The 22,388-nt window shown below is 38.7% G+C and overlaps 4 protein-coding genes across 10 annotated transcripts in view; all 4 read left to right on the top strand.

Moving 5' to 3' along the window:
• The first annotated feature begins 24 nt into the window (after nucleotides 1–24).
• On the top strand, nucleotides 25–2,645 carry LOC145731411 (RNA polymerase II subunit B1 CTD phosphatase Rpap2). Of its 2 annotated transcripts, none has more exons than XM_081983190.1 (8): nucleotides 25–229; nucleotides 312–423; nucleotides 483–647; nucleotides 1,047–1,171; nucleotides 1,227–1,944; nucleotides 1,997–2,169; nucleotides 2,229–2,378; nucleotides 2,429–2,645. In XM_081983190.1, exons 1-8 carry the CDS (start codon nucleotides 159–161, stop codon nucleotides 2,610–2,612), a joined length of 1,698 nt encoding a protein of 565 aa, XP_081839316.1. In that variant the 5' UTR covers nucleotides 25–158; the 3' UTR covers nucleotides 2,613–2,645. The 2 variants fall into 2 exon arrangements, with proteins under 2 accessions (XP_081839316.1, XP_081839317.1); XM_081983191.1 differs by having other exon boundaries at nucleotides 88–229; nucleotides 295–423.
• A 401-nt stretch (nucleotides 2,646–3,046) lies between these two features.
• Ciz1 (Ciz1 zinc finger protein) lies at nucleotides 3,047–8,017 on the top strand. 4 transcript variants are annotated; one of them, XM_081983173.1, is made up of 8 exons: nucleotides 3,047–3,215; nucleotides 3,974–4,089; nucleotides 4,151–4,260; nucleotides 4,318–4,374; nucleotides 4,758–5,086; nucleotides 5,583–6,171; nucleotides 6,996–7,255; nucleotides 7,328–8,017. In XM_081983173.1, exons 2-8 carry the CDS (start codon nucleotides 3,987–3,989, stop codon nucleotides 7,740–7,742), a joined length of 1,863 nt encoding a protein of 620 aa, XP_081839299.1. In that variant the 5' UTR covers nucleotides 3,047–3,215; nucleotides 3,974–3,986; the 3' UTR covers nucleotides 7,743–8,017. The 4 variants fall into 4 exon arrangements, with proteins under 4 accessions (XP_081839299.1, XP_081839300.1, XP_081839301.1 ...); XM_081983174.1 differs by having other exon boundaries at nucleotides 3,974–4,086; XM_081983175.1 differs by lacking the exons at nucleotides 3,047–3,215; nucleotides 4,758–5,086 and having other exon boundaries at nucleotides 3,980–4,089.
• Nucleotides 8,018–8,148: 131 nt separating this feature from the next.
• LOC145731427 (trafficking protein particle complex subunit 12-like) lies at nucleotides 8,149–11,348 on the top strand. Of its 3 annotated transcripts, none has more exons than XM_081983222.1 (9): nucleotides 8,149–8,528; nucleotides 8,578–8,733; nucleotides 8,783–8,925; nucleotides 8,975–9,179; nucleotides 9,234–9,399; nucleotides 9,447–9,615; nucleotides 9,667–9,737; nucleotides 10,800–10,954; nucleotides 11,006–11,348. In XM_081983222.1, the coding sequence occupies exons 1-9, from the start codon at nucleotides 8,481–8,483 to the stop codon at nucleotides 11,252–11,254; spliced, it is 1,362 nt and encodes a 453-aa protein (XP_081839348.1). In that variant the 5' UTR covers nucleotides 8,149–8,480; the 3' UTR covers nucleotides 11,255–11,348. The 3 variants fall into 3 exon arrangements, with proteins under 3 accessions (XP_081839348.1, XP_081839349.1, XP_081839350.1); XM_081983223.1 differs by having other exon boundaries at nucleotides 8,595–8,733; XM_081983224.1 differs by lacking the exon at nucleotides 9,667–9,737.
• Nucleotides 11,349–11,773: 425 nt separating this feature from the next.
• Nucleotides 11,774–22,388, top strand: part of LOC145731457 (Krueppel-like factor 7) — a 74,966-nt gene continuing 64,351 nt past the window's right edge. Inside the window, exon 1 of the mRNA XM_081983258.1 lies at nucleotides 11,774–12,321. Within this exon, the coding sequence (XP_081839384.1) occupies nucleotides 12,220–12,321 (102 nt within the window). The 5' untranslated portion in view covers nucleotides 11,774–12,219. The remainder of the gene's footprint in view (nucleotides 12,322–22,388) is intronic.

Below are 22,388 nucleotides of genomic sequence, written 5' to 3' on the forward strand. Positions count from 1 at the left end.
ACGCAATACTGACACGAACCTTGCATAAAACTGTCAAAAACATATGTTAAAGCCTGTGGTCCAGTGATTAGCTGGAATTTTTCTTGATTTGTTTAAAATCTCCTTTAAAACAGCGATTAACCGCACGCGTTTAAAACACGCGGTGCGCCTTCGTCAAGATGCAAGATTCCCTGGAGGACTATCTGAAAATGACGAAAAATTCCAGTCAGGCGGATCCGGTCAAAATAAGGTAACAGGTTGCACATTTTCGGTTATACTGTCGCAACAATAGAAAGTCCGCAATTTTTGCGTAAGTGCTAATCACTTTTCAGCAAGGAAATGGTCGTCACTGCTCAACTGAAGAAAGAGTGTGACGTGAGGGCTATGAGGATAGTAGAGTTTTCTATTGAAGGCAAACTCAGACCTGAAGTGTTCACTAAATGTGTAAGCCAGCGTCATTCAACTGGTAAAACCCAGTTTTTGCAGTGTTTTTAGTGTTTCAGCTCCCTTTCATCAATCAAGGACACTACCAGGACATTGTTGAAGAGCGGGCCTTAACCAAACTGTGTGGTTACTCATTGTGTGGCAAACGCATTCCAGATATGCCAAAAAAACAGTATTTCATTTCAACTAAAAGCAACAGGGTCTATGATATTACTGAGAGAAAGGTGAGTGCCAAAAAGTGTGCTTAATGAAGTGAAACAGTCTGTAAATTGTTCAGTCAATTTTTTAGTAACAGTTATTCTGTATAACAGATAGATTAAAGCATAAAACTGTCATTGTACTAGCATAACAGCTATTTAAAACAGAAAGCTTCTTTGATAGCTAATAACTGTTAAGGTATGGGCATTTCTTAATGAGTTGTTTGGTAATCTAAAACCAATATTTAGGTCATTATTATTTATTAAACCATCCACATGAAGCTGATAGCATTGAAATGTTGTGATTCAAACACTTTGAGCATTTATTAAAATGGTTTCTAAACAACCCTTTACCTGAATAGTGGTTTATTGACTTGCACTTCATTCTGTTTATTCAAATAAACAAAAAATACAGTGGTGGTTTAGAATTTTTGCAGCAACTTTTGCTACAAAGCCAGTCTGCACATCAAAAAACAAATTGACAACAGTCCCTTATGGCTCAGGAAGCTAGAAGACATTCCTGAATACAAGCTCCTGCACTCATCAGAAGGGTAAGTTTTCCCTCACTTCCAACTCGAGCATTTTGCTAGACTTTAAACTTTACAGGGGACTTCCTGGTGAACTTATTGAACAGGGTGTGGTAAAACCAATTGAAGAAGTCAAATTCACTTCAATCAATGCATTTGCCCAAGCCTCATTAGGAGATATCAATCCTAAAGAATCAGGGCAAAGCAACAACATGAAAACTAGTTTTAAAAGGTCCACCAGATTGAAACAGTCCACAATGCAAACAATTAAGGAAAACGATCTTGAAGAGGAGGCTCAAGGAGCTTTGCCGCCCTCAAACCGTAAGACAGTTAGAAGGAAAGACTCCCTAAAACGCACTATAGTGGTCAGTCTCCCCTCGATCCAGGAGAACGAGGAAAAGCTGCAAAAAATCGAGATTGAGGACGCTAAACAACCACCTGAAATAGATAAGAAATTACTGGAAAACAAGCTTTCTTCTAAAGTGTTAGAGGTAGAGAATGTCATCAAGAATGCTTTAGATAGTTGGGTGACATTAGAAACCTGCATTTTTATTCACGGTGAAGACCGTGTCAAGGAGGTATTAGATGAAAAGAAGCTGAGTGACTGCTTTGAAAAGCTGCACATTGAACAGTTGCACATTGAGCAACAAATGAAATATATGGAAATTTGCAAGCGCTTGCAGTTGCAAGAGCTGGCTGAGGAGAAGTTTGACAATGCTTTGACTGGGGACCAAAAGCTACAGCCCCTCCCCGATTACACTAGACTGAAAAAGGACACTAAAGAGCTGAAACTAAAGGTTGATTTTTCACTCTAATCATAATTATAATTGTAAAAGCATCAAATTTCAGGTAAAATCCTTCTACAAAGGTCAAATGTACGAACGGGAGGACAAAAACTTTCCAGTTCAGACTGACCAGTCCAACCCTAGTGAAGAACGGTCTCCAGTGGTGTTACCTCCAATCGATCTAACCTCACAAAAGCTGCTGCGCAGGAAAATTTTCCTAACCTCACTAAGCAAAGCGTACTACTTACCCCCTTAACAACACTAAAAACTTATTGTAATCACTTACATGATTACAGAGTACAGCAACTCCTGCAAGGCTTAGGAACCTCCTACTCTACAGTCTTGTCTGATCTCCAAGGCCTGGTGAAAACCTTCAATCTCCGGGCCGACAATATTACCTTCAAACCGGCAGTTTGGAATTATATCGCCTTGGTTTTGGTCACTCTGTAAGTCACTCAAACATCACTTGAAATTTAGTGAGTAAGGGATTTTTCAGGCTCTCGTTAAAAGACCAATCATTGCGGGAAGTGTTGGAGGACAAAAGATCTCATGAATACGTGCAGGTGCTGGTGGACGCGCTTCCGGACCGACGAAATTTCGTTTTCGATCTCCTCGAGCGTGTCCGGGACGTGGATTTGTTCCTGGAACGGTATATTACCAAGGACTGTGACAATGTGTGATTATTTAATTGTTTAATAAAGTATTTAAAGTAATGTTTAATAGTTAATTACATTACTAGTGTGGTATACCTAAGCATTTTTATAGTCAGTATTTGCTGGGGATCACAGGAGTGTATTAATTTGCTATACCACAGGGGTCATGTAAATTACGTATTGATTTTTCAAAAAAAGTGAAAATATCTGGAAAACGGCTTTGTTCTTAAACTGTTTTCTTTGGATTTGTGATCACGAATCCAAATACCCAAAAGTCACGTGACCTCTATGTGATTTTGAGATTATAACGCATTTTGGATTTGGCATGCCTTCATTAATATTGGACCACGTGACTTCACTTATGAACGTTATATAGTGGTCATATGACCTCGATTGAGTTCAGCCAAGCTTTGAAGACTAGTGAACGACAAGCAAACAGTTGATATGACATTTGACGTGTTAACAGGGCTGAGAGGGCAGCGGGCAGCCATTTTGTAGTCCCCCTCGTTTAGTTGAAAGTGTTCAGTTGCCCTTTTGGTGATTTTAAAGTGTTTTTGAGGACCCTGAAGGTCCAACAAGCAGTTTGATCGATAACCCAGTTACAGTGTATCCCCCAGCTAACTTTAGTAGGTAAGTCGATGCTTTAGTTTACTTTTTATGTAGCAGCAAAGATGGACGGTTTCACCGGCCTGGATTTGACTTAAGATTAGTAGCTTTCCACTCTGTTTTTTATCTGTAGTAGTGTAGTAAATGATTATTTTAGTGTGAAATGGAATGTGCTTAAATGTAATTCACGTTTGGGGGCAAGTTGCCTGCGCCCCACAATCTTAATCTTAACCTCTAAAATATTGATAGCCCTGAACCCCTAGGTCAACCATTTTGTGTATGGAATAATAGCATTATCCTTTGTTTACAACTAAATTCTAAAATTTGTATGTTTTTTCAGTATAAAAACAACTAAAAAATTATATTCCAAATTGGCCAAGTATCAGCCAAAGTTGTCAAGGTACAGGGTGATAATGTTACAAATTTGTTGTACTGGTTTAGGCTGGGTTTATACAATTACAATAATTACATAGACTTAATTCATAATCATAAGCCCATTTTCTTGTTGTAATCTTAAAGTTTAAAGTCCATAATGCAATGTATTGGTTTATTTAGTCTTAAAATTGTTGTTTCTGGGATAGTTTTAAAAGTTGCAGGTAACATTCAGTTTTGTCTTCAACCATTCTTTTTGTCTTTCCTTCAGGAATTTGTTTTAATTTATACTCAAGAATTATGTTTGCTTGAACCATATTTTATTTACTGTCCTAATAAGCTTATCTCAGCCTAATAAGCATTTTCTCAGTACTCACCACTGTGGATATTACCAAAGAATATGTAAACAGGTTGCCTTCAACCATGGCGCGTGGAAGAGGCTACCCTTCACGCAACACGTCTTACAGAGGCTCTAACCGGGGTAATTCGTGGCACGGTGGAAGAGGAAGTAGAGGCGGAGGAGGTAGTAAGTTTATTTAGCCACTATTCATTTTGGGTCAACTTCAAACTGATTTCGACTTGTCAAGGTTATTCACGAGGTCCTAGAGAAGACAACTACTACGACTCAGGCTATGACAAAAGCCCCCGCTACTCTGAAAGATTCAACAGGGAGGAGTACCCTAAACCTTATCGCAATGTTAGTTTGTTTAAAAAAAATTGTTGGTTTTTTTTTTATATTCAAAGTGGTTTTCAGGATGGTGGTTACTCTCGTGAAAGGCACTCACCGGAACGTAAAAGGCCCCGACATGAGGTAAGTCACCGACGAGTTTTCCATTTTTCATTTCAGCATGACATTACATGGGGTGTGTAGCTAAAAAAATGGAGATTTGCTTCATTTTGATATTAAAGCTTAAGGACCTCTTACTGAACCTACATCATTGAAAGAGAGTGTTCTCAGACATTTTACCTTGTGGTTAAAATGAAGGGAGAATCCCAGTAGTATGTCCTTGAAAGCCAGTTAGTAAAAATAAAGCCACTTTATAATGTTAGAATGATACTTAGTAGAACCTCTTTAACATGACCTGACCAATTAACCAATAATTAAAACAAGGAAGGCTCCCGGGTGGGCGGCAAACAAAGATAAGCCACCACCACCCAAAATGGGGGAAGCCAAATAATCAAACCTCTTCTTAGGGACCTCCGAGACATGAATATGGAGGAGGAGGTGGAAGGTACGAATCGTACCAACCGGAACGGAGGAGTTACTCGACGGAAAGACACCCTCCCTCCCCTTACACGTCTAGACGGGAGGAGTTCCGCAAGCCGGCGCCACCGCCCTCGCCCAGAGGGGGCGGTAGAGGCCGCTTGGTCACGAGGGGATCGCGCGGTGTCAGAAGGGAAAGGGGCGGTAGAGTGCCGTCCCTAAGCAGTCGCAAATTGGGCGTCAGATCATACGCAATCAGGAAAAGAGGCTCGATCAGAGGAGATCTTTCGAGCCGATACAGGCTGGTCAGGGTCAAGAGGTAATAATTTGATTCAGTTGATCCGATTATTCGATGTTTTGTTTTTCTGTACCTTTTACGACCAAACATGAATGGAGGGAGAGGGCCCATTACTCCCCTATTATTTATTATTTTGTTGATAAACAATTTTTTTGAAAATCTACACTCAGAATATGAGAGAGTTGGAAAAAACAGAACTTTCACATTTACATTTGATTTTATATTTTTGTTGTGAAGTTTTTTACCAATTTTGAGACAGAAAGTCCATAATTAAATATTTAAAAAACTGTTACCATGTTATATGAGAAGGATTTTTTAGCCTGCCTGGACAGAAAGTGATGGCGCAATATAAAAATGAAATTTTAAGCCGCTGGGATTGAGTACCAAATATACAACAATTCAATCAACTTGCTATTGTTGCCACTATTCACGTATTTAAAGTTCTGTAGCGTTAACTAATTTTTGTGGGCGGGAAACTGATGTTAAACACCAAACTGACTGACACTTTTTAAAATAGCGGAAGTGGCACGAGACGCAAAACCGCAATACCAAGCAGCGGTGACGAAAAAGAATCAAGCGAGGAAGAAGTCCCTGTTAAAGTAAAAAAAGAAGAAAAAGACAGTGACCAATCCCCCACTGCTGAAGACTCCAAAACACCTGACGATTCTAAAGAAGCAAAAACAGAGGACGACAAAAAAACATCAGAAACTAAAACCAAGAAAAAGGTTTTCTTCGAACTCTGCTGTCCTCAATGCAACGTTCGCGAGCCTACGTTCAGACGCTACGAGATCCACTTACAGGGACGTACTCATCAATTGGCTATGCGTCGAGTAGCTGTCAAGCAACGCTCTATCATAGCAATGATGCGTATGTCGCAACGTAATGCACAGAACGAGCTGGAAAAATCGGGAGAAGGCATCACAGAGCATACAGTCTTTTGTCCTTTGTGCAAACTGAACTACAAGCAGGAAAGAGCCGTGCATCAGGCGACCGCAGCCCATAAAAACATGAAGAAACTGCTGATGCCCAGCTGTAAGGTGTGCAAGAAGAATTTCAAGAGTGGAATGGTGTACGAGCATCATTTGTGCAGTATTGATCACTTAAGGGTAAGTACGCTGAAAATGTGGACGGTTTTGGCCAGTTTACATCTCGTTGACCGGAAAAAAAATAGAAATTAACATACAATTGCTTGTACAAACTAACTCAGAGTTAACAGAGATACTAAAACCAAAAATGACTTAAATTAGCCTGAATATTCATGATTTGCAGCGATTTTTTCCTCTATTATAATGCAGAATTTTAAGCAATTTTTTCCTTTTTCTTGTTTTCACATCTACTCCAAACCAAGTTTCATATTTGTGTGGTTTTTCCATGTACCCTAACCCAAATTTCATGTTTTAACTGAAATTTTATGATTTCAATGTTTTTTTGTCTACCCTAACCCAAATTTCACTTTCTTACCGTTTTTACCCTCTCTCTCATTTCAAATTTTATGTTTTTCATCCACTTTGACCCAAGTTTCAATTTTGGCATCTGCACTAATTCAAATTTCAGTTTTTTTTAAATGTTTTCTCACCTACCCTAAGCGAAATTTAATATTTCGACCCCTTTTCACAATTTTTCCATTTACCCTGACCTAAATTGCATCTTCTTTGCTAATTTGACGATTTACCAACTCTAATTTGGGCATTGTTTTACATAAATTAACTGTTTTTCTGTCTGGTGACCAAAACAATAATTATGGTTCAGACAGCTCTAGAAGCTGACCTAGAAGTCAAAATGTGGAAACCTGTTTTTATTCATTCCCTTTATAGCTGAAACACCGTAGAATAACACAACTGATACTAATTTTTGAGGTAGTTTGCACAAATTGGTTGTATAGATGTTGTCACAATACGAAGGCGTTGGTCTAATTTTTTGAGGTCACTAGTGTAAGCAGCAGCAAGAAGCTACGGGAACAGAAACAGCCGCCGACGACAACTTGGAGGAGTTCACCACCATCGATTCGGTGGGTGAGGTGGGAGACGAGGCCGCCGTATCTTCCGATGAAAAAGAGAAGGAAGAGAAGAAGAAGCAGCGCGTCAGCGTCGGCATTGAACAAATCAAACGCATCGAAGCTTACTATTGCGATCTTTGCCGGATGTTCTTGCCAATCGGTACCGAAAACGAGTATCCGGACATTTTAGCTGGGTGAGTCGAAGTTCCCGATCCTGTCCTGAAATTCCTGGGAGAATTTACATCAAGTGTTGTTTCGGTGTGTAGGCACTGCAGGAAACGTTTCCACATGCAGCGTTACATCCGTCATAAGGAGAACGAAGAGCTGAAGAAACGCGCCGAAAAGTTGCAGCGCAAAGAAACGGCCGAGAAGGAGAAAAAGGAGCCGGAGGAGAAACCAGAAGATGGAGCAGAAGCGGAAGACGCTGAAGAGGCAGAGCCTGTTAAAACCGAAGCAGAAGACGATGCTCAACCTAAAGTGGAAGAGAAAGAGAAAGAAGATCTGGATGCCTCAAAGTCAGCTGACGAGGACAAATTGTGGGACGCCGTCGATAAAGACTTAGGGGAGTTGTTGGAAGCGACTGATGCCCGCGATGATGATGACGACGAAGAAAGGTTGAATGGAGAACGTTACGATCGCCTTACTTCTGATAAAGCTGAAGCAAGCAAGGAAGAGAAGTAATACAGTTTAAGTTTTTTAAAAAATTAAGTAGGAGGCATTCCTTGATTTATAATACAGGGTGGCCCAACGAAAAGGTCGCACCCCTACTATGAATATGACTTTCCTGGTATTTTAGTGGACCACCCTATAAATTAATTTTGACGTGTTTTCAAATGTACCAGGAAAGGCCACCTTGTATACTTGAATTATTTGCTTTGTCATTTTATTCTAGTGCAGGTTTTATAGTTGTGTAATAACCGTATTGGAGAATAAATATGTAACCATGATTTGAAAAATATGTTTAATTCCCTCGTCTGTGCACAATTAATTGTTTTCTCTAGTTTGTCATTAAATTCATATTTAAACAGTTCTTCCTATCAAAGTTTTGTGTTTTGGTAGCGTTGCCAAGTTTGCAAATTACCGAGACACAATGTTAAGTAGTATTTGATGTGTCGATGCGGCAACCTGAACGGCCTATCGATTATTAATTTTTAACCCTTCTGACCCTTTCAGACTAGCAAACCACATTAAGTCAAATATTACAAGTATTTCTTTGTGGTTTTTCAAACAAATTTGACCTAGGGCAGCCTAAATATGATTTATTACCTTCCCCGCACTCTCCACCCCCTTAAATTAACCACTTTCCTACTATGTATCGATCCCTTCAGTCTAGAAACTCCATTTCGTTTGATACGTCAGCCAGTACAACACACAACTAAATGAGAGGTTAACGTAAAGTGTGTTTTTTCTGGTTCACGGATGTTTTTTGAAGTTTCTGTGAACCTGGTGAGCAGGAAACATACTCCGGTACGGTTTTCCTCCTGTCAGTAAAAAGTGCCTAAACAAAGAGTTGCAGGACACTTATATACCTAGAGTAACCTCCTCGGGGGAGGCAGAACGACGTCGGGATGCGTGGATCCCTATGGAGAAGACTCGGCAGGTTTTGGCCGCTCGATTGGCCCACCCTTCGGGCGGCTATCAACCTGACATTGGAATGCTCACAATGCCGGGGGTTGGATTTAAATCCTGCTTAACTAGCAGCTACATTGCCAACTTTGTAGGTGCTGCTAGATGAGGACATCGAAGATGACGTGGGAGAGCCTGTGGTGTTGTGTTGCCGTGAGGCTCGGGAAGGATGTAAAAGAGGCAGCCTCACCCCTAACGAGAGGCGGCTTAAGGAACTAGTCCAAATGGGTGCCTACGGGTGATTTGCTTTAACCGTTCTTTGTTTGGTTTGTAACTAGCAATTTTAGGGCGGCAATCAATCATACCGCTATGCTGTTAACGTTATACGGACAAGGGAGGGGGCGGCAAGGCCACCCCTCGGTGCACACCCCCCAAACTTTACAATTATGGTACATCAGACTGGCGTTGCTAATTAAAACCAAATCGTTTGCTGTAGCTCAAGCCGAAGCTCAACCCTTCAGTCAACTAGAGAAGCCTGACGTTTTTTACCAAGTATTGCTTCACTTTAAGTTAAACTAGTGATGTTAAGTAGGGTGAATTCCACAGTACTATCCGGAAACTTTCGAAAGTCGTGCCGGAAGTATGGCAACTTTCAGTTTCCGGTTACTGCTAGCCGAGTTGTCCATGCATTGCGGCAAGCCCAAAGACTCGTTACGCAAACTCTTCTGCATGTGGGCCGCCATTAAAAAAATGCTAAACAACTTGAAAAAAGGTTGAAAAAAGAAAAAGTTGTGCTGTTGCCCAATTAAGTTTTTTTAGGTTTGTGCGAAGACGGCAGCGCCACTGAGCTGTCTGATACTGACCGAGCTGACTCGTTAAGACTATGGTCGGTCAGAGAAACTAAGGTTATCTACTCGATCATAAACTGCGCTTGTTCGCTTCGCGATTATGGTTTGGCCATGGAGTTGCTCGGACAGCTGATCGAACGGTAGCGTCCTCTTTTTTTTTTGAAATAACGGCTAAACAGCTTTGCCTGTAGGGATGAGCCCCCGAAACACGTGCTCCTTTCCGCTTTGGGACGTCTCAACTTGCAAACTGGAAATATTAGCGGTAGGCTCGAGGCCTGTTCTTGTAGTGTTTAGTTGTAGAGCGAACCCGCACCCCCCCAATGCACGCACCCAATGTCAAAATCAATTGACGTTACAAGCTTCTTCACCAAACAAAGGTTTTACCACCAGCTTATTTATATAGCACTCCGGATAACATTAAACGATCGTTAAATCAGTTCACAATCAGTTTTAACATAACCATGGAAAGTGTATGTCGCACTTTTATAGGTTTCTTGCTTAAGGGACAGAAACAATTGTAGATTTCCACTAAATATTGGCAGGTTTTTTGATCGTCAATATTATCCGACACTCTCTGGTTGGTCCCAAAAAGAAAACGATTACGTCACCATTCTTTCAAATGTCAGTTTTGACATACCAAATTGTCTGATGGTGTATGTGATACTGACTGATACTTTCACTTACTGCAACCTTTCCAAAATTACTTTAATAGTGTTTTCAATTGATGGTGTTGGTGTAAAAGTAGTGTGAAAATACACTAAACTAATGGAAAATGCGATAAAATTACTTCTACCAGAAAAAGTTGGGCTCAAACACCGCCCTCTGTACAAGAAAGCCTAGAATGTCAGTTTTAATGGCGGCATTAGCGGTTTTCAAATTGCTTTTACAATTTGGCAAACAACAAGTGGACGGCATATTGTAGAGGCAATAGAGTATATAAGTTAAAAAACCAACAACAAATTATAGAACAATGAAGGAACAATAACAATAGTGATAACACAATAAAATGAACACAAACTACACTTTCACTAGAACAATAAACATATAAACAACAATATATAATAGCAAACAAAAATTACTTTGGCAAGTAATCCCAAGTCTTGACTTTAAACCTTAAAAATTAATTTAATCATCGAAAAACTCAATTTCCACAATACAAACTGTCAACCACTATTTCGGCCATATTGGAATTTTTGGCATGTACCTTCTTGGCTTTCTTGTACAGAGGGTGGTGATTCAAAATATGTGATACGTAATCGTGTCTTTTTGGGACCAACTATGCAACTCTAAAAATGCTTAACAACACTAACAATGAACCAATCAGCTGCTGGGGTGTGTTTCAACGAGGCCTACTTGTACGGTTCGAGTGGAGTTCGCGAACTGGTCGACAGAGGGCTGTTGGCAATCGCTCAAAAAAACTACGAAGAAGCCTGCACGTCATTTCAACGCGCCACCGCTCTAGACCCTTCCAACATTATGGTAAATGCAATTTCTCCAGCAAACGATTCATCTGAACTGTTTCCTGACTAGATCCTAAACAACTTGGGGGTGTGCATGTTCTACGACGGACGCATCAAGGAGGCGATCTCCTTGTTGGAGGCGGCGATCGCCTCCAACCCGGTGAACACTCTCCACGAGTCGATCATTTTGAATTTGTGCTCCTTGTACGATCTGCAGTCCTCGAAGAAGGGTATAATGAAGAAGTTTGCGCTGTTGCGACAGATTTCCAAGTTTAGCGCCGACGCCCCCACGACCATTTTGGAGAAGCTTTACGGCTAGTTTTGACAATTTGACAGATATACTGCCCACCCAATTCCGTCCAATTTATCTGTACGTTTCTCATAAGTAATAATAAAGTTTGGTGTAGTAAGGATATGAGGTTGTTTTGGCAATTTCTACTACTAGATTTTAAAATCATTTTAGCTAACAGAAGCGGTAACGTGACTGAGTACAACACGTGACGTATAGTGTGAGTCAGGGCTATATTGATTACTGATTAGTTGTGTGTTTGTGCGGCGGGTTTATAGATGGCGCGATCCGCGCACGGGGAAATCGTTAACAAATATGCTCCAGCCAGGGTGGCCAACTTGTGCTCCGGTTGTCACTCGCATTTTCCACTCTAGCATTCACTATAAATTAGTTTTTTCCAATTTTCTCCAATAATTGATTTAGTTGGAGTGTGTTGATCGATCAGAACGAGGATTGGAGTTATTCAACCGTGCAAACGACAACACGGTAGACGCGACAACGTTGCTTTGCAGCGCACCACGAGTGCCGGTCGGCAGGCTCATTCGAAAAGGTTCTGCTGGCTAGTCGTGCCGAATTCGACGGCCTGTATGTTTGTATGTTTGCTCTGTAGCCGACCGGGGTCACGAGACGTCAACAAAACTGCAATATTTGTCATCCTATTGCTCCGGATCTAACAACGGAACGCGGTGCCCCGGCGAAAATCGGTTTTCCGTCGCGAATCCATTTTTTCTCGCTCCGAAAAACAAAAACGGAGTTCATTTTTCCGTCTCTACGCTACTGAGTGGTGTGCGTGCACTCTTTAAGTTTTATTTGGATTTGTTTGTTGCTCCAGGACCGTTTTTAGAGCGGATTTCGGGATTCGAGTGCCGCGGCCGGTCAATGTTCGACCACTAATTACCCCCACCCCTGGATATGGAGTTTTAGTGCGTTTTTTTTTGAGTTTGTGTGGGTTTTACTGTTTTTTGCCCGTTTAGTTTTTTTTGGTTGTGGCCGACATGGATATTTTACCCAGCGTGGACATCTTCAAGGAGCTGCAGGACATTCACGACACCGGCTTTTTCACCGCCAAACCGAGCCTGGAGGATCACTGGCAACAGGTAAATTACCATAACACAAAAAAATGTCTAAAGGCATTAAAAATTTGCGGTCAAACTACGGCAACGTCGCATTCAACTGTCAAAAGTTGTTAACAATATTACACAACTAATTAACAGATTACATGAAGCTGCCATTTATGGTACGAGCTGTCAGGATGACGTTTCTTACGACTGTCATTTATGTAAATCACAGCACTCTTGTCGCGGTTGTTGATTAGGTTAAAGAAGTTCACGCAGCTTGTCAACTGTCAAAACAGTTTTAAATTTTGATCTTTAGCAGGTTTTTTTTAATTCTGTGAAATGTAGGTACTCTAAACCGTGTTCATTGAGTAATTCAGTTCAAGAAGGTTAATTTACTAATTCCAGTTGCCTGGATGACTGTCCAGTTGTCTTGAATCATCAGAAACGACACGACAACGTCGCCTTAACCTGTCAAATTAAGGTTGTAGTTGTTACGGATATTAAACTGTTCATCAACAACTATGCTGTGACTTACGCGGCCATTTTGACATTTTTCCTATGTCATCCGCCATGTTGAAACTTGTTGTTGTAAACTGTCTAAAATTAGTGAAAATTTTTGACAAAAGTCTGAATATTGTGTTGGAAAAGTGTCCAAAATTAATTGTCAAATGTCTAATCAGAGTCTGGAGCGTCTAAGTTTAGCTAAATCCCCTAGGAAATGTGTACAATTTAGTCGGTTTGACGTCAACACGTCTAAAACATGTTGAGAAAGGATCTAAACATCAATCAAAGTGTCTCAAATTCTCTAAACACTTTCTAAAGCTTCTACATTTGACTGAACATGACTATTGTGTCCCACTTGATTGTATTTAGGGATTTCTGTCATCTGTCAACTGTCACAATGTGGTTAATGTTTTAAACAAACACCGTCAGTGTGGCGCTGTCACGGTTATGTTCTAGAACTGGACCCACCATTTTGGGTAGTTAAGTATGCTAGTTGAGGTTATGATTGGGGTTTTATCGTCATTTGCGGTGTAATACACTTTCATTAGAATAATCCTGTGATATCCGTTGTGGCAGCTTAACATAACTTGCAAGATAACATGAAATATCTTATCAGTGGCTTTATTTGTAACATTGCTAAAATTTAATGATTTTGTAAATTAAATTCGTTATTCCTAACTTTCACAGCAATTGTCATCTGTCAGTAGCGTTCAATGTCAATTGAATTGTTCTTTGATGTTTCAGACGCCATTTTGGCGCTGTCAGTTTGTCATTACGTTTGACAGAGGTTATTAGCTAACGAGAAGTAATTAGCTGACTAATGCTGATTGGTTCTTAGAACCAATTTTTCCTTTGAAAAAGGAGTGTGTAATGGTTAGGTTATGCCAGTTTTCTCATTAAGTTGGAATTAGTAAAGTTAAGAGTTTTTAGTCATTAAATTGTCATTGTCAAAACTTATGGTAGTTTTAGGTTAAGTAAAATGATACATTCAAGGATTGCCTGTTATTATTATATAAAGCTGATTGAAAACTATTAAAAGTCACTTAAACGACAAATCCCTTGGGACAAGGGTGTTTTACTATGGATTTTTAAAACAGTTTTTATGACCCACATAATTAACTTCCCCTGTAATTAAACCATTGAAACCTAACCTCCCTATAGGGCCAGACACACTTAAAGACTTTTTGTCTTTATACAGGGTGATTCCAAAGTTGGGTTTTTTTTTTTCGTTTGAAGCTTTTTTGAAAAATATAATGACGAAGATGCAGGGTGTATACTATCGATATTTTATAGCATTTTTTATCATCTTTTCAACGATATATAGAAAATCTAGATTGGAGAACAATTTACAGCGTCACAAGGCTTCAAACCTGGCAACAACGCTACAAACTCAAACAAAAAGTGACACAATATTCGAATTGAAATTTCTCAAAAACTGAAAAAGTTAGAAAAATCGCTCAACCGTCATTTTGTAACATTTTTCATCCTCTTTCTAATGATATATAAAAAATCTAGATCGGAGTGCAAATTACAGCTTCACAAGGCTTCAAACCTGGCAACAACGCTGCAAACTCACAAAAAGTGACACAATTTTCGAATTGAAATTTCTCAAAAACTGAAAAAGTTAGAAAATTCGCTCAACCGACATTTTGTAAAATTTTTCATCCTCTTTCAATTGATATATAAAAAATCTAGATTGGAGTGCAAATTACAGCTTCACAAGGCTTCAAACTTTGACACCCTGTATCTTCGTTATTGTTCATATTTCGAAAAAGCGTCAAAGGAAAAAAAACCTTATTTTTTGAAGCCCTATTCGCAGGTGAAAGGAAAGTCCCAACTTTGGAATCACCCTGTATACATAAATTTGTTTTTGTCCTTTAGTGTATTTCCCCACTGTGTCAAGTGTCGGTTGCATTCTAAGCACCAGAGCAATGCCAGGCAATTAGTCAGCTTTACGTAGGAGTGTGATTGTAAATTGTTTAGAAAAGTATGCGATAACTTTAAAAATAACCGTCGCATAATATTAAAATTGTCCCGATAAGGATATAACGTTTAATCCTAATGTAAACAAACCGTGTGTTGTTAAACGTTCCTAAGTATGATCTCATAGTACACGGTTAATGATTTACGTAACCCCATTCGGTTGATTTACAATTATTATTGGCTAATACACCTGTAAAGCCAGATATATGCTGGTCGTTAAAAATATTTACTATAATAATGCAATTCACCTGGGGATTGATGATGAACCGAGGTTAGCGAAACCTGATTTACCAACCGACTGGTAATCGATTCTTCAAACCTCAATATCTCAGAACTGATAGGAGACTCGTTGCTAATATTTTCAAGGAATTTTGCTTGTTACCACCTTATGTGTGTGATCGTTTAGGAGCTATGAACGATTGTCTCAAAATCACATCAGTTTTGTGTTCAAAAACTGAAAAACTCTGAAATCTAGCCCATTTTTAAACGTCAAAAATATTTTGACGCAATTTTTCTCTTATTTAACCAAATTTGTATCTCTAACCGTTTCCAAGATCCCCATAGGGGTCCTCCTTATCCTGGTATTGAAGGGTGACGTGACAATCAAGTTTAATGATCAAATATATTTTTAAAAATCACGTGACTCTTTTTTAACGTCAAATCGAAATCCTAAAGGTCACGTGATTGTGTAAAAATAGCGAAATATAGTTTGAACTGAGATTTTTTTAAATTACGCGACTTCTTTTAATGTGCAAATGGTCACGTGACAATGTTCAATAATCAAATTTAATTTTTTTTAGTCCACGTGACTTCAAAACACTGATCCTGAAGGTCACGTGACTATTTTAAGAATTAAATTGGATTTTATATTAGGTATCACATGACTGTGATGTTGATTTAAAAAATCACCTTCCCGTTTTTCAGTAGTCACGTGATTCTTTTTACAGTTCATACAGTCGCATGACGATTTTCAATAATCAAATTTATTTTTAAACGTCACATGACTCTTTTTTAATGCCAAAACGGAATCCTGAGGATCACGTGACTGTAAATGTTTAAACTGCGTTCTGAAGGTCACGTGACAGTTTTTGACAGATGTCAACTGGTCTTTACAGTGTTGCAACTGAAAAATTGAATTATCAAAGTCACGTGACGTATTTTTTTCAATTTAAGTTGGTACAACTGTCTAAATTTAGTTTATCAATTTTCCAAAGTTTATACTGCGTTCTGAAGGTCACGTGACTGTTTTTGACAGATGTCAACTGTTGCAAGCTCAAAAATTGAATTATCAATGTCACGTGACGTGTATTTTTCAATTTAAGTTTGTATAACTGTCTAAATTTAATTTATCAATTTTCCAAAGTTTGAACTGCGTTCTGAAGATCACGTGACTGTTTTTGACAGATGTCAACTGGCCTTTACAGAGTTGCATGCAATTTAATTTTAAAGATTACGTCATCGTGTTTTTAGTTTTAAACTCTAAATCACGTGACTGTTTTGGAATTTATAATGTATTAAGTATAAAATAACCTTTAATGAATATTAAAAAAAAAACTAATAAAAAATATCTAAATTAAAAGTACAACAAAGTGAAACACAATAATATTAAACAAAACACACAAAATCTGTTATTTTAAAAACAAAAAAAAGTGATTTGTCAACTAGGCAACGTCGCATTAAAACTCATGTTTTCCAACAGTCAAATCAGAAGTGTCATCTCTTGCTGCTTACTTAAACTAATTTTCAAGCTCCATGGAGCAAACAGAGCGTTTTTGACGTCACGATGACGTAATTTGGCAAAACCATAATTTAACCAACTGTCAAATTACGTCATTGCGACGTCAAAAACGCTCTGCTCGCTCCATGGAGCGTGAGAAAACGAATGCGGCCTTAGTTTATGTTTAAAGTATTTTGTCATTCTTTTTGTAGTTGATTGCTTTCCCACTCACGTAATTGATGATCAAGTCGGAAACGTCTCATAATCGTCGGAATGTAATTGCAGCAGAGAAGGCCAAATGGGAAAAACAAATCTAATCCCTCCTAGAACGAGATAAATCCTAATCGAACTGAATGAGTAATCGCTCATTTTTGTTGGATATTTCAGCGTTAGTTTCCAATTAGAACCGCAGAAAATATCTGCCACAGCTACCAACTTAATATCGTGAATTTCCAATATGGCGTCCATTTCAACAATTCGCTTGACAACTTGATATTAACCAATTATCATAATCGCTTTTAGATTATGTTTTATTGACTGATACGGTTATCACTTTCTTAGAATGTTGTCAAATTGGAAACTTGAACAAAACTATGTCCTACGAATTTCCTGGGTAATTTTCCATCTAATTTGTCATCAGGGTGTGTTTTATTTATATGTTCATGTGTGGGTTATTGATAGCATAATCGGGTATTGATATTCAATAAGCGGTCGACACTCCATTATCGTAAACATGGTTGCAAAAGTGTCGAGCAAACTAAAAAATCATCGCAACACTGCTTTATTACTCACGTGAAATGGTTTTTTAGGGTCAATATTTACTTTAATAACTAAAATATCTTTTAGTTATTTACATGTAAAATTATTGGCAACAGCGCAAAGTTAACAAAGTGCCAAAAGGGCGACCGGAATCTTTCAAACTAAATGAACTAGGGCATTGAATATTTGACACAATTTTGCATACAAAATATCTTGAAATGTTTCTATTATTGCTTAAAATGCCTTTAAACCTGCCAAAATACCTCAAATTCCCTTGAAATTATTTAAACTGCCTCAGAATGCCTTCAAATGTTTCACCACATGTGACACGATAAGACTCCTGGCATTGAGACCAGAAATATACCATTTAAATTATTTTTTTTTGGTCACGTGAGAGGTTTTAGGTTAGGTTAATTAAGTAGTCTTATGTCTGCTGTTACAATTTGTATATGACATTTTGACCTGATGTCATAAGGATTAATGATTCAATAAAAATGACTTCGGGTTACGTGATTGCTTTTCCAAATTTTGAAAACCCAATAGCTTTTTTTAAAAATCACGTGACAGTTTTTAGGTTAAGTTAAATGACAACGTAAAGGTTTTTCCAAATTTTTGACACCTCGTGCCGAAAGCTGAAAATTGTGGCTGAAAAACAAAAAATAATTTTTTGTACTACATTTTGGGTTACATTTTGACGTTTGAACGAATCTTCTGTCATAGTAACCAAGTTGGCACTTGTCAAATAAAGTCATTTAAAAGAATCACTAGAGAAAAATTGGTAGGTAATTTAAATTTAGACATGCCAACGTCACATGACTTGAGAATTCAATTTGTGTGCTTGCAACACTGTAAAGGCCAGTTGACATCTGTCAAAAGAGATCACGTGACCTTCAAAACGCTGTTTAAACTTTGGAAACATGACAAATCACCGCCTACTATACTAGAAAGCCTAGAAGGTGCTTGTCAAAAATTCCAATATGGCGTGTAAATAGTGGTGACAGTTTGCGTTTGTTTGTATTGTGGAAATTGAGTTTTTTGAGGATTAAATGAATTTTTACGGTTTAAAATCAAAACTTGAGGTTATTTGCGTGAGTTATTTTTGTTTGCTGCCGTTCATAAGTTTTTCAAGCCACATTGTAACAGCAATTCAGGAAAAAGCCCAACCGTGTCAGTTTTTTACCGGATCTAACTCAACAGTGGTTGAACACTTTGATTTTACTCCAACACTATACTCAGTGGTAAGTACAAGTGCTTTCTAGTACAGTAAACTTATTAGGTACCTGTTACATGCACAGGTATGTGAGTTACATTTTAAAGCGTCCTTCATTGTGAGAGCAACAAAAATAATTTTGATTGAATGTTCTTGGTAATAACATAAGAACCATTTACCAGTTTTGCTTACCTAGTTTCAAGGATTTACAAATTTTCTTACATTGAACAGTGTTTAAACTGGTTTGCTGTGTGTTGTGCTTTCCAGGACAAATGTTCTAACCAATTTGTTTAGGCTGGACTTGATTGTGTATAAAAAAGCTCTATCTATACATATCTGGATCAGGAATGAACCCTTTTTTGGTTTTTCACTCACAATTTGCAATCAACTACACGAAACAATAAAAAAAAAACATATTTTTTACTGCATCTGCATACGTTTGTGTATAAAACGAAAACCGCACAAATTTAGACAGTTATAGAAGCATGACATTTTCAGGTTATGTTCTAGCTTTATGGTTGCCGGGAAGCATCAAAATAAGCCACTCTAGTAATTCTCAACGCAAACAACAGTTTATTACTGAACTGCAAGTACAAAAATGACAGAAATTCGTATTTACAAAGAGAAATCATTTCGATGATTATTGATTTAAATTGTGGGTCGAAAGCGGATCGGTCATCTTCGGATCGCGGTCGGGAGAATCTGTCCCCTCCCATCACTTTCTTTTTGACAACTCTCTTTGACGTCCGGGGTCTGTCTGCCGTCTAGATCAGCGGTGTTGCCAATGTGACCAGCTGGGGTAGATGGTAATTTGCCACTCATTCGAAAATGATGACTTTTGTAGGTGTAATAAAGTCTGAGTGACGAACAGTGTATAGAGTGGAAACTTGTAGGAATTAAAAGCATCTTTTTTAAGGGCAGTGGAACAATACGAGCCCCAGTTTTACCCCTTCGTATACGCGGAAGACTTAAAAGGGGCACAATGAAGCCAAACCTCGTTCATTATTTACGTATAATGGCACCTGTTTCCCCACTGTGTGTGTGTACGCGACAGTGTCGATACAGTCAGGTGGTTTTTGTGACAAAAGAATGTCGCCGCATTGTTGCCACTTCTAAGAAAGTAATGGGATCGATCCCGTTGGGACCTGGGACAACAATCAAATTACCACTAGGGGGATTCATTCATTTACGCGCATTGCGACGTTGCCACACTTTGATACGCCACTGTTACTTACGTAACACCCCGTTTAGCATCGTTTTCCATTCAGTAAACTCGCCTATGGAATGCATTATTCCGGCCAAGGTTGTGCGGTGTAAACCGAGTTTGGATCCCATCGAGAGTACCACCACATCGTACAACCCAAGCAAAACGGGAATTTATTACGGTTTCCTTTTTAATTGGAATTTAGTAGGATGTGGGACTTTATAAATAGCCCGTTCCTCCCACGTCCCACCGCGTTTCTCAACCATTGTTGTTAAATAAGCCTCCAGTCCGTATGTGTGTGTAAAGCTGACGATGTAAACGCGGTTTAAAGGCGGCAAAGACCTTCTCGTTTCGGGGCAAAAGGGGCGACCATGATTAGAAACAGAAGCCCCTCTCGACCGCTTGAAATAGCCTAAGACCGATTTAAATGCCTGCGACCTTCTCAAAAGGTTAAATATAACCACGAGGAACGCGACTTTGGTTGGGTCTTTTTGGTTCTACTTGACTAAGGTTGCTTTTAGAACAAAGACATTTTCAGGCATTTTTTTTGCGTAAAAATCTAATTCGAGAACTTACTTCAGTCTTACAGTTGACAATATGAAAATTTGAACTTCCTACCTCAATTACTTTCGGAGATACCAACAAATGTCTCTTGGTCGCCCTTTTAACTAGCTCAGACACCAATTTCATCAGCGGCAAAGTTTCAAACTTGACAGTTGTCACGTGATACTACACGAGCTTCTAAATTGTCACAACTGACCAATTCCAGTCCATAAACCAATGAAACACTCACACATCACTTGTTCAATGGTTTCTGATCTATAAAGCCGACAATTTTGTCTATTTGTGAACGAATTTTGACAGTTTTGTTCTATCTGACAGCTGTCACGTGACTTTAGACTACGTCACAAATAGAGAGAGACGCAGCAACTGTGAAAACTTTACGCATGGAGGTATAAAACCACATTTACGTGTATTGTTAATTGTTATATCTCAAATGTTTGTTTGACAGCCTTGCGTACAAACGTACAAGTTTTGACACATTTTACAGTTGTCACGTGACCTTAAACGAGCTGTCAAATTGTCCTTGTCGTCACAACTGTCAAATTTCAGTCCGTAAACCTATAAAACATTATTTTTTCAATGGTTTCTGACCATTAACGTGGTTTTACAATTTTGTCTAATTGTGAACGTATCTTGACAGTTTTGTCTTATCTGGCAGCTGTCACGTGACTTTACGCTACGTCACAAATAGAGAGAGATGCAGCAACTGTCAAAACTTTACGCATGGAGGTATAAAACCACATTTACCTGTATTGTTGTATCTCAAATGTTTGTTTGACAGCCTTGCGTACAAACGTACAAGTTTTGACACATTTGACAGTTGTCACGTGACCTTAGACTACGAGACAGATAGAGAGAGACGCAACAACTGTAAAAACTTTACTCGTGAAGCTATAAAACACCATTTACGTGTACTGTCGTATCTCAAATGTAACAAATGTTTGATTGACAGCCAAGTTTTGATACATTTGGCAGTTGTCACGTGACGTTAAACAAGTTCTCAAATTGTCTCTGTCGTCACAACTGTCAAATTCCAGTGCGTAAACTTATAAAACATTCCTTTTTCAATTGTTTTTGACCTATAAAGCTATTTTACAATTTTCTCTAGTTGTGAACGTATCATGACAGTTTTGGGTTATCTGACAGCTGTCACGTGACCTTAGACTACGTGACGTTTGTTCTGTCGACGTTTTGACAGTTGTCAAGTTTAAAGGGCATATTGAAGGTTCTGGAATGCTTTAGAGGCATTTGGAAATTCTTAAAGTTGGAAGCTTTTCGAGTGTTCTAAAAGCTTTTGGAAGGCGTTCGACTGCTTTAGAAGCATTTTGGAGTTATTTCTGTAGTATTTTAAAATCTTTTTAGACTATTTAGGAGTATTTGGAAGGTTTGTGGAGAATTTAAAAAGCATTGAAGGTTTTGGATTGCTTTTAAATCATTTGAAAACTTATGGACGGTTCTAGAAACTCATATAGAAGCTTGAGATGAGACTTTAGCAATTAAACATGCCGAGGAATCGCCCCCATTTGTTTGTACATGATATTGAGGAACACCCTGTAGGTATAAGTGACAAAATCACGAAACAGACGCGCTTTAAAAACAGTTTGAATCGCGTTTGTTGTGGCGGAAAGAAAAGTGAAATCGACCAGGAACGACATGCCTGTTTGAGAAAAAAAACGTTATACAAGAGGAAGCAGAGGGCGTTGTTTACATTATCCAGCAGCGGAGTCACACTAAGTGCACATGTTGTTTTACTGTTAACTGACGGCCGTAAATGCATCGTCTGTGCAACGGATACAACTCGTTCATTTCTTTCTTCACTCACCGTTTCTTCCATCTTCGATCTTCGATCGAACCTCTGGTTGGTCGTCGACCATACGAAATTTCGAAACGTAAATGGTCCCCACGGCGCTAGAATAACAAATGACCATCTTCCGGTGTTACTAGTCAACAATGTTGATGTTGACGGAATATTAACCACGTATACGTGTCTGATGATTTTTTTTTTTTAATGTCAAGAATTATGTGTTTTATGCCCCTTCAGTCGGAATAGGTCGAATGATTCATTGATTTGTCATTTGTAAGGGGGGGGGGGGAAAAGAAAGCATTCCATCGAGTAAACAAATGAGTTGCTGCTGCGGGTTATCTAAGTCATGCACAAATACAAG

Source organism: Ips typographus, linkage group LG7 (assembly GCF_016097725.1).
Source record: "Ips typographus isolate SLU linkage group LG7, UJ_Ityp_2.0, whole genome shotgun sequence".
Taxonomy (NCBI): Eukaryota; Metazoa; Arthropoda; class Insecta; order Coleoptera; family Curculionidae; genus Ips; species Ips typographus.

Coding starts and splice junctions, on each gene's coding strand:
- LOC145731411 (XM_081983190.1), top strand. CDS start 159: ATGCAAGATTCCCTGGAGGACTATCTGAAAATGACGAAAAATTCCAGT. Junction 1,945..1,996: donor CTAAAGAGCTGAAACTAAAG/GTTGATTTTTCA, acceptor ATCAAATTTCAG/GTAAAATCCTTCTACAAAGG. Junction 2,379..2,428: donor GCCTTGGTTTTGGTCACTCT/GTAAGTCACTCA, acceptor GGGATTTTTCAG/GCTCTCGTTAAAAGACCAAT.
- Ciz1 (XM_081983173.1), top strand. CDS start 3,987: ATGGCGCGTGGAAGAGGCTACCCTTCACGCAACACGTCTTACAGAGGC. Junction 5,087..5,582: donor AGGCTGGTCAGGGTCAAGAG/GTAATAATTTGA, acceptor TTTTTAAAATAG/CGGAAGTGGCACGAGACGCA. Junction 6,172..6,995: donor GCAGTATTGATCACTTAAGG/GTAAGTACGCTG, acceptor TGAGGTCACTAG/TGTAAGCAGCAGCAAGAAGC.
- LOC145731427 (XM_081983222.1), top strand. CDS start 8,481: ATGTTTTTTGAAGTTTCTGTGAACCTGGTGAGCAGGAAACATACTCCG. Junction 8,529..8,577: donor TGAGCAGGAAACATACTCCG/GTACGGTTTTCC, acceptor AAAGAGTTGCAG/GACACTTATATACCTAGAGT. Junction 9,400..9,446: donor GCTAAACAACTTGAAAAAAG/GTTGAAAAAAGA, acceptor AAGTTTTTTTAG/GTTTGTGCGAAGACGGCAGC.